The sequence below is a fragment of the Arachis duranensis genome, chromosome 10, assembly GCF_000817695.3.
Source record: "Arachis duranensis cultivar V14167 chromosome 10, aradu.V14167.gnm2.J7QH, whole genome shotgun sequence".
NCBI classification, from domain to species: Eukaryota; Viridiplantae; Streptophyta; class Magnoliopsida; order Fabales; family Fabaceae; genus Arachis; species Arachis duranensis.
This window is the reverse complement of record NC_029781.3, coordinates 3,364,933-3,374,350: the sequence shown is the minus strand read 5'-3', so window position 1 is coordinate 3,374,350 and position 9,418 is coordinate 3,364,933. Positions and strand designations below refer to the sequence as shown.

Genomic DNA, 9,418 nt, shown 5'->3' with positions numbered 1-9,418 from the left:
CCACCTTGGCACTTACCTATATTTATATATTTGGCAAACAGAATTCTCCTAACAATAGGAATAGTAACATTTTACATAGGAAGAAGAAAAAATATTGTCTTAACATGCCATAGATATATTTATTAACATATGAGAGAGTGTTATATTATACATTGGTTAAAAAAGAGTCTGAATAATAAGAAGAAAGGGGAGTTGGGTGGGTTTAGTTAATTAAGCACATGAAGAAGAAAATGGGGAAATGGAACCTAACATGTATAAAAAGGTCCAGCTATGAGTGATAGGGATGGGGAAGAAGGGTTATAGGGATAATATTGAGTGGACAGTTGGGAGTGTTTGGCTATTTTGTGATTGCAAGTAATTGGTCCTGCCATATTGATTCAATATGGTTATGATCACAGAAATCAGTACAAACTAACAAAAATGGGTAACCAGTTCATTCCCTTCTTGGCCATACCCAAGTGGTAAAGTGGTAGCATGAATTATTACTTATTAGTTAGGTGTAAGTGAAAATCACAAATGTTGATTTTGGTAAGTACTCAAATGTTATAATTGGATAATGTAGACAAAACACTACCAAAATAGATTTAAGACTAGAGATTAGCATAGATAAATTAATGTAGCAGAAAAGTGGGGGTCCAATAAGAGGAAAGGAGTTTGCATAGGGTGCTAAGAGTGGCTCTGATGGGAAGAATGACAAGTCATCTAAAAAGGGGGGAGGCCCACATGTGGGGGGGCAGCATAAGCTATGGTGTGGTATTGGATTGGAATGGGACAAGCTAATGCAAAGGGGGGAATTTAATCAAAGGGGGGCTATTGGTGTATAAAGCAAAAGTCAAGTGTGTCTTTACAGGAAGAGGACAAAAGGGGTTAAGAGAGAATCAGATGTGGGGGGTGCAGAATGCTATCAGAGCAACCCACATGGTTTCTGGTTTGGCTTTGTGTGGGAGACAAACCAGTTAGGATGCAAAAATATGCCAGCTTTGATTTGATTGATCAACCATGCTTCTTTTTTCATCCCCTCACTTCTTGTTAGATTTTTTACTCTTGCCATGTCTCTTTCTTAATTTCTTCTCTTGGTTCTTTCTTTCTGTAGTTTAGTAGATGCATATATATTCACTCAATCAATGCAAGCTGAATCAAGTTTTCTTTTCTTTTTAAATTATTTTAGGGGCTAGCAATTTGTTTCTTTCCCCTGCATGTGCACAAGTATGGGGATAATATACAATTTTACACTATTTCATGTAAACTCAGTAAGCCAAGAAAAATTAAGGAATTACAATGTTAACTGTCATGGCATACAAATTAATATTTGAATGACTTTTTTTCTTTCTTATGATGTTGCCGCATGGGTAGCTATTATTACTCCTATATAGTACTGGACCCATGCTTTAAACTACTACAGATTTTGGTGTAAATATGGTATAAACTCAATGTGCTTTTATTTTTTCATTTATGTTGTCAAGATTCAAAATTTATTAGATATAAACTAGTTTAACTCCTGGCAATACACAGTTACTTACTAATTTGTTATGTTAGAAAAAATCAGTTACTCCTTAAAATTTAAATATATAGCAGCATAACAATATAAGTCAATCAATTGGTGGAAGATTATTACCCTAACTTACTTAACTACAAGCTTATATAGTTAAATTTGTCTATGTAAAAAAATAGTTGAAATAGTTGAGATTATAAGCAAAAGAAGCAAGGAATTAATTTATGGATAAGAATATTGGATTAGCATTGAGCAATGAAAGATCTATCATAATGAAACGAAGTCCCCTAGAATCAAGCAATTTCACCGAAAAGGAAGTTGATGAGAGGAGGAGTTATATATAGTTAAGAGAAAATCGGAGGATGGATCTTTATTACTCAATTTCGTTATGTTACATAGCATTAATTAATTATTTAATATTTAATATGATATTGTTTCATTTTCATTTGACAACAACATTCTGAAATCTCTGATAGAGAAACGACCTTAGACTTTTTGGGGCTCTCTGCCCACTGCAAAACCCCACCACCTCCACCACCACCATCTCTCTCTCTCTCTCTCTAGGATGGAATTTTAGCATCCCAACGTGACACATAGTCACTACTATATAGATTGGATTAGATAGTACCTAACTGTGGAACATTGCACCCAACTCATCAGTCTGCGCACCTTCTTATTTAGAAGACCAAAAAGACTATTATCCTTCTCTTTCAGTGTTCATTCTTCTCCATCACCCATCACCCCCATCACATAAAGCTTCAACCTTTTTAAGCATTTCGACAAACCCATCTCACACGTCCATTGTTGAAAACACCATACCATGCTCCCACTCCCATATTCACTATAAAGTACACATACCCTTCTTGCTCTTGTGTTACACCACATTGGGACAATAAAGCTTGAAGCTTTTCTCTTCTTTCTGTTGAAACATGGGGTTGCTTGCGAATTTGGACGATTGGGTGAATGGTTTTGGCAAGAAGAGGTGCAGGAGCTTGTTTTGGAGGATGCGTTCTGCGGTGAAGAAGGCTTTCAAGAACAACAATGGTGGAAAGAAGCAGATCAAGTTCCAATATGATCCTTCAAGTTATGCACTCAACTTTGACGACGGCACTTGCCACCACCTTATTAGAGATGCTGCAAAGATGTTCATGGCAGATGCAACAGTCCATGAGCTCCCAGATATCCACAACAACACAACCTGGGTTTATGTTATTTGGGTCAAAACCAAGTGACTCTGTTACGTTGCTGCTTCTTAATTCACAGGTTCTAAAAAGAACACGCTTCGTTTTTTGTTTCTTCATGTTGGGTAGTATTTTAATGTTTCTAGTTTCTTAGGATAACAAATGAAAAAGCATTGTAGGAATTTTCAAGGATCTTGTAATGTTCTGGACTTCTGGTCTCTTGTTTCACTGTACATCCTCCTCACACAGTTCACATTATTCTTCTTCACTTTGTGCGTTTGAGTTTGACCATTGAGTTAGAGAGAATAGATATAGCTAGAGCGAGAGTGTTCACATAGCAAGACAAAAGAGGAAAAACTAGGCTAGGTAAATTGTGATGCGCTGTCTGGTTCAGAAGCAAAGCAACGTTAAAATTATTACTTGGTGAAACTGGCACGCGTTTACTTCCTTTGGCTTATGCTGGAATATTACATATTGCATTAATGAGGCACACAGAAGGATGTGAAGATAGTAATGGACTAACGGTCCCCACTAATTGGAAATTATGATAGGCTGCATCATTTTTTAACCACCCTTTTTATTTTTGAAAGCTTAACCACCTTTCAACCTGATAGGAAAGAATCATTTTTTTTTACCCGTAATGCGCAACTGAATATCTGTCTAAACAATCGATTACCTGATGGAAAGAATTGATTTCTGTTTGACAATCTCTTTGTACAACGGGGTAAAACATTACCTAGGAGAAATGGACACCAATTATGACAGTACCTTTCTCTTTCAAGTACACCAATAATTTTTCAATGCAATGACCATAACAGCTCCATGCGAAACCTAAAATGCGGCAAGTATTCAGACAGCAGGATCTTCTAATATAGCTTTGGATAGATCATTTATCCGAGGGTAAGCTGCTTTCTCATTCAGCTGGTTTTGGGCCCATATCAGCATCTTCAGCAAGCTTGGAAGTTTTGGATCTGATTCAATAAATCAAAGTTAAAAGAATGATAGTACAGCAATCTAACTTAGGGGGTTTTCAACTGTTTAAATACCACAATCCCTCTTAAGGAACATAGGACCAATTGGCAAAAGTTCACAATTATATCAGTTACTTAGGGATATTTGATGCCAATCTTTCCAGATAAAGACCAGTAATGGTCCTCCCCCCATTCACTTCATCTGAAGTGAATTTAATCACACTTTAAGTTCAAAGTTGAATCCAGATTCCAAACACAACATTCCACGAAAGTAAGCCAAATCTTCTGTTCAGATCTAAAGCACATATAATATAAATGGATTGCCAACAGTTGACATCCCCTATAAAGGAAGCCAAAAGACTACAAAATGATTGAAACTAGTAGATGATAAACAATAAGTCCTCTCAGTATTCCACTGGAACTGAGATTTGTGAAATTAGGAATACATTAGGATATTTACCAACTAGAATTTTGAATCCATCTTTCATATTCAGTCATAAATAATCAGAACTCAGTCCATGCTTTCCAAAGGAGCATTGGTTTAATTGGGACAAATCCGGCAAAGCATCTATTATTATTGAAGTTGACAAATTTATAATGCAACAGTTGCTATTTGACAAAGGGAAGAGAAAAGTATATGTTCAAAACTGAGGCAGTAGCTCTAGTCCAGCCTAAGTCTATGTGTATTAGATTTTGTATTAACAACAAGAACAATGCAGAAACTATCAATGCCAATGAAAAGAAAAATCCTGGGGATAGAGGATTTCTTCAACCTCAAAATTCTACTCTCCAAAACGTCTGAATAATCTCCTACTTCCCCCACCCCAGTATAACTACCCCATAAAACAAACCCACTTTCTCTCTACTACTTAGGGTTTCCTAGGCATAGAGGATTTCTTCAACCTCAAAATTCCATTCTCCAAAAATCTCCTGCTTCCCCCAACTCAGTATAACTAACTTCCCCATAAAACAAACCCACTTTTTTTCTACCAGTTCTGAAAACCCACCATCTTATTGTTTATTTATTTACCCATGGACCTGGTTGAGTGATTGTGGCCCAATTCCCTTTTTCCCTAAACGTTTTAGTCAGGTTTGAGTCTCCAACATAAGGTATTATATATTCCTCAGATAATTTAATATTCCAAAACTATAATTTAAAGCAAGAAACAGATACCCAAGTTATATATGCCAATAAATAGATTTTGTAGCAAACACAGACCTTTTTCGTGACTTTGGCTTGTAAGTATGGCTGCATTCACCTCACTTGCTGTCTTTAGCCGCTGTGATATGTCAAGAAGCTCTCCAACAGGACAGTTAGAGACATCTTCAAAGGCAAGCAATGCAACTGTCCTCTCCAACTCTTCCAAAAAGCTTTGCTGAAGGGAATCCAAATTAAGAAAGTGTTAGTACCAAGTCTGTGTAACTAGTTACACAATTTTCCACTGTAACAATGCATTTCCATTTTTGGTATTTTTTTTTCTTTTTCTTTTTTCTAACTAGAGGCAATCTGAGTAAAAACAACAGTGTGAAGAACTAGCACATTACTGGAAGTGCCAGAAACACTTCACTAGCTAGTAGAGATTATATGTAAAATAAATATACAAAATATCATCAGATGGTATTTACGTTTTCCTCCCCCCTTGGTGCAAGCTCCTCCTGGGCAAATTCTAGAGCTTCTTCTACTTTCCCGTTTCGAATTAGTTCTATCAGCCGTTGCTGTTGAAGATGGAAAAATAATTGGGGATTTGTATCCAGTATCTGCAGTGAGCTCAAGTATCATAAAATGAATATTAATTTTCTAGTACATATGAATGAATATGTGCTATCAGTACAAAATCACTCTGTAGGATTTAAAGAATGAGGTTGAGAAAAAGCAGAGAAGTAGAACTAGCAAGAAACAATACATAACTTGAACGGCAGGCTTCACACGATTTGAATACAAAGAATGAGGATAATTGAGCAGGCAATATCAACTTGTAAACAAACCCAACTACAAGAGTTCCATGCCAAGTTCCATTTGAACAGTTTGCCCCCTTCCTCAGCCCCCTTTTCCCCAATAATGAAGTACAACACATTTAGTTTACAAGACAAACACTATCATTTTATGTTCAACATGGGAATTTTCAACATCACTTAACATGTCAATGCCCTTAATTGGTGCGAAGCAATAAATGGATTGAGCATATGAATATTGCATGCATGATGCGGGCACACTAACAAAAGGGGACTATGATACGATTAAATGGGATGCTATTAACAAAAGACTAGTAGTAGTGAGAAGCCTACCTCGGGATTCAAGTCGTTCACTTTTTCAATTGCATCCTCAACATTACCACTTTGTACTGCCTTCTTCACAGCCATGCGATCAGTTATGGTTGCGAGATCTATATCTGCTATACATATCAATAAGGAGAGACAAAGGGCAATAGAGAAGCTGAGATCATACCAAGACCAAAATAAAAGAACAAAAATGAAGAAGGAAAAAAAAACAGGAGACTAAAAGAGGATACGTTCAGTTCCAGACTCCATTTGAAATTTCTCAGCAGCTTCAACATAACCCTCGGTAACAAGGAAATTCATTACCAACTTATTCATGTCTTCTTTCCTAATCTTGACATCACTGAGCTTCTTCTCCCACTCTTCTCTTGTTATCACCTTCTTTGATGCGGCCTTTACACAAAAGATTTCAAAAGCAACATAATTAGCATTGCATTGCCCTCACATATATTGTTGCCACTTCATTTTCACTACCAAGCAGTGTGTATAACACTTTCTATAATCAGTCCATACATAGTATTACTTATGAAACAAAAACTTTAATGGGCTCCACATACTTCACACAGTCCTTCTTGTAGGAGAAATTAACGCACAAAATATATCAAAATCTGATTATCTGAACTAATTTTCTGAATCTATATACAATCAAATAGAATTAGAATGTAGAAAAAGAAAAACAATACCATGAGCTCCTAAATTAGCTCAAATACAAGATCCTAAACAGTTAACACCAATCCCATCAAAAAAAGAAAATAACAGTAAAATACCAATCAACAAATAAAGCTGGTAAAAAAGTGTGTTATGTGAGTGAGAGGAGAGAAAGAGTAGAATACCATTGCCTCGATCTCTGCAAGTTGACGAATCACAATCCAGAACAATGACATCAGTGCACACACTCAAGCCCCATTTTCAATCTCCAAAATGCCCCTCTCCTGAAAAATCCGAAACAAAATCGGTAGCAAAACAAGATTGAAGGTCAACAAACGAGAACCAATAATAATTCAAATCAAACTGTTGCATTAAAAATCTCCAAGACATTCAGATCAAAATGTTTACAAACCCTACTAACAAAAGGGGGAAATAATTTCCACAAGCAGGAGATGCATACAAACGGTAAGAAGCAGAGTAGTAGAAAGTGAACAAATTTTCCGGGAAAATGGCGGTGAAAAATTTTCCGGGTAAGTTTTAGGTAGAAAACGTGAACGGGAGTCGGGAAGTGAGTAGAGTGCAAGGTACCTACCTACGTTTACGGTGTGCCGGCGAGGAGGCGATTCCCTCCCTTCACTTCAATTGTACGGAACCTGACCGGGGGGTATGGACTCGTTCTTCAACGTTGATATTGTTTCGGATCCGCTTTTTTTTTTTTGGACAAATATCCGCTTTGTTTATTATTTTCTACCCGACTCATTAATGGACCGGGTCTCAACATAGGCCCCACAAAAGAATACTGACCCAGTCCAATAGAAACACAGTTCCCATTATTTTATATTTTTACTTCAGTTAAAAAAATGCTTATATATAATTTTAAGTAGAATTTGTACACAGAATTGGTCCCATGGTCTAGTGGTCAGGACATTGGACTCTGAATCCAGTAACCCGAGTTCAAATCTCGGTGGGACCTTTTTATGATTCATTTTTGGACTGCTAACAGTGTCGGCTTTTGAATTCGTCACATTCTTTGATCTACAATGTTTTCCAGTCTTTATACAATGTTTTCATCACTTTGGAGAGAGTATCTAGCTAGCTAGTAACTAGATTTCAATTATTGAATAATTTTGTGTTTCTATTTATTCCTTTAGAGTTTAGGATCTAAAAGACTAAAACCAGCGGATATACATTATTCAACGAATAAAAAATCTCTTTAATTATATATTGGATATAGGATAAGTTTGTGATCAACTATGAATTATTTCTCGTCTAGTTCTAAGTAATTTGAAATAATATGAATCTAGTTTATAATTTCAATGGATATACATATATACGTGCCCCTAATTATATGTATATGTTAAAATTTTGGAACTGTTTCCAATGATGAGCATAAAAATAAGGAAGAGACAAAAACGCATAGTCTAAGTCGTCCATCTCTATCACCAAATGAAATCAAAATTTGACATGTAAATAACAATATTCATGAATTCGTAGGTGTAATCATGTATATGATGAGATAACGATGGTGTGAATGAAAGCGAGGATTATCTGATTTTCCACTAACTGGTCAATGTATGCAGATCATATCCTTTCGAATAGTTTGTCCCACATATACATTAATACATACATGCTTCCATTGTTAATTAGTAGTGTGTCTTTTCATGTTTCATATTGGTCAGAGGTCAGACACCCAATAAAATTCAGACATTAATAAACTTCCTTTTTAATATGTTTCATCATAATTAATGGTGCTCATTTACCAGCCCATGTTGCCTAATTTGTTTTAGGATAAGTAGACTTTTATTTTATATTCGCCAACATTGGGGGCTCACACTACTTTCGATAAGAACATAATTAATTATAATTAATTAGTGTTAGTTTAAATATAAGATAAATATTAATATTTTTGTTAACATTTATGTTTTTTTTGTGACTACAGATATGATTATATAGGGTTAAGTATGATTTTGATCCCTAACGTAGAGGCCGAAAATTGATTTTGTTTTTGACCTTTTTTTTGCTATAAAATGGTCTCTAAGATTTAACGTAATTTTAAAATCGTCCTTCAGACATTTATACTCTTATCCTCTATCACAATTTCAACATCTCTTCTCTTGTTCTGCTTCTTCATCTTCTTCAGATTCTACAGATTGTGAAAAACAGACCAAAATATTTAAAGAAATTCAATCAACATGCACTTTGAACAATAATTAACAAATTCAGCACCAACAATATTCTAAATTCAAGCCAAATCAAAAGTAGAGATTCATTAACAGAACATGACATTCAGATATTCTACAGTAAATTCATAATAAATTTCATAATGAATTCAGATATTTCACAACAAATTTCACAAAAAATTCAGAAACGAGGGCGAGGAGGAGGAGCAGAAACAGCTCGCAGCGCACGGTGAGATCTAGCAGCGAAAATTGAACGACGAGGAGCAGGAGCGGCAGCGACCCTTAGCTTTCTCCCTTTCGACGGTGCGGCGGTGCGGCTTTCCCTCCCCTCTTCCCCGGATTCTCTTTCTCCCCCCTTTCTCTTTCTCACTTCCCCCTAAAATTGATAAAAAAGACAATTTTAAAATAAATTGAAACTGTGAAGATTATTTTGTAATAAAAAAAAGGTCAGAGACAAAATCGATTTTCGACCTATACGTTGGACCAAAATCATACTTAACCCTTTTATATAACATGTTGTATTTTATTTAATCCGGTAAAAAATTTATTTTATTCTCCGTGTACATGGTGTGTCATAATTTATTTTAAAAATTATAGTAATTAGTATTTTTTTTTGGTCTATAGAGTATAGACTATAGTAGCTATATAGTATATACTATTTAATTAACT

The 9,418-nt window shown here is 35.5% G+C and overlaps 1 protein-coding gene and 1 non-coding gene across 5 annotated transcripts; one reads left to right on the top strand and one right to left on the bottom strand.

Annotated features, from left to right (window-relative positions):
• Nucleotides 1-3,326: 3,326 nt before the first annotated feature.
• LOC107468708 (protein GID8 homolog) lies at nt 3,327-7,269 on the bottom strand. 4 transcript variants are annotated; one of them, XM_016088051.3, is made up of 7 exons: nt 7,162-7,269; nt 6,755-6,853; nt 6,155-6,314; nt 5,931-6,037; nt 5,271-5,402; nt 4,864-5,020; nt 3,327-3,644 (listed from the first exon to the last, which is right to left on the bottom strand). In XM_016088051.3, the coding sequence occupies exons 2-7, from the start codon at nt 6,803-6,805 to the stop codon at nt 3,523-3,525; spliced, it is 729 nt and encodes a 242-aa protein (XP_015943537.1). In that variant the 5' UTR covers nt 6,806-6,853; nt 7,162-7,269; the 3' UTR covers nt 3,327-3,522. The 4 variants fall into 4 exon arrangements, with proteins under 4 accessions (XP_015943537.1, XP_052111875.1, XP_052111876.1 ...); XM_052255915.1 differs by having other exon boundaries at nt 7,166-7,222; XM_052255916.1 differs by lacking the exon at nt 7,162-7,269 and adding an exon at nt 7,030-7,142.
• Nucleotides 7,270-7,470: 201 nt separating this feature from the next.
• Nucleotides 7,471-7,542, top strand: TRNAQ-CUG (transfer RNA glutamine (anticodon CUG)). Its single transcript has one exon. It is a non-coding gene; the product is annotated as a tRNA-Gln (tRNA).
• The last annotated feature ends 1,876 nt before the right edge of the window (nt 7,543-9,418 follow it).

Excerpts from the sequence above, each read along its gene's own strand:
- LOC107468708 (XM_016088051.3), bottom strand. The coding sequence starts at position 6,805 with ATGTCATTGTTCTGGATTGTGATTCGTCAACTTGCAGAGATCGAGGCA. Across the intron at positions 6,315-6,754 it reads TTGCAGAGATCGAGGCAATG|GCCGCATCAAAGAAGGTGAT; the intron begins GTATTCTACTCT and ends TTTTGTGTAAAG. Across the intron at positions 6,038-6,154 it reads AATGGAGTCTGGAACTGAAC|CAGATATAGATCTCGCAACC; the intron begins GTATCCTCTTTT and ends TGATATGTATAG.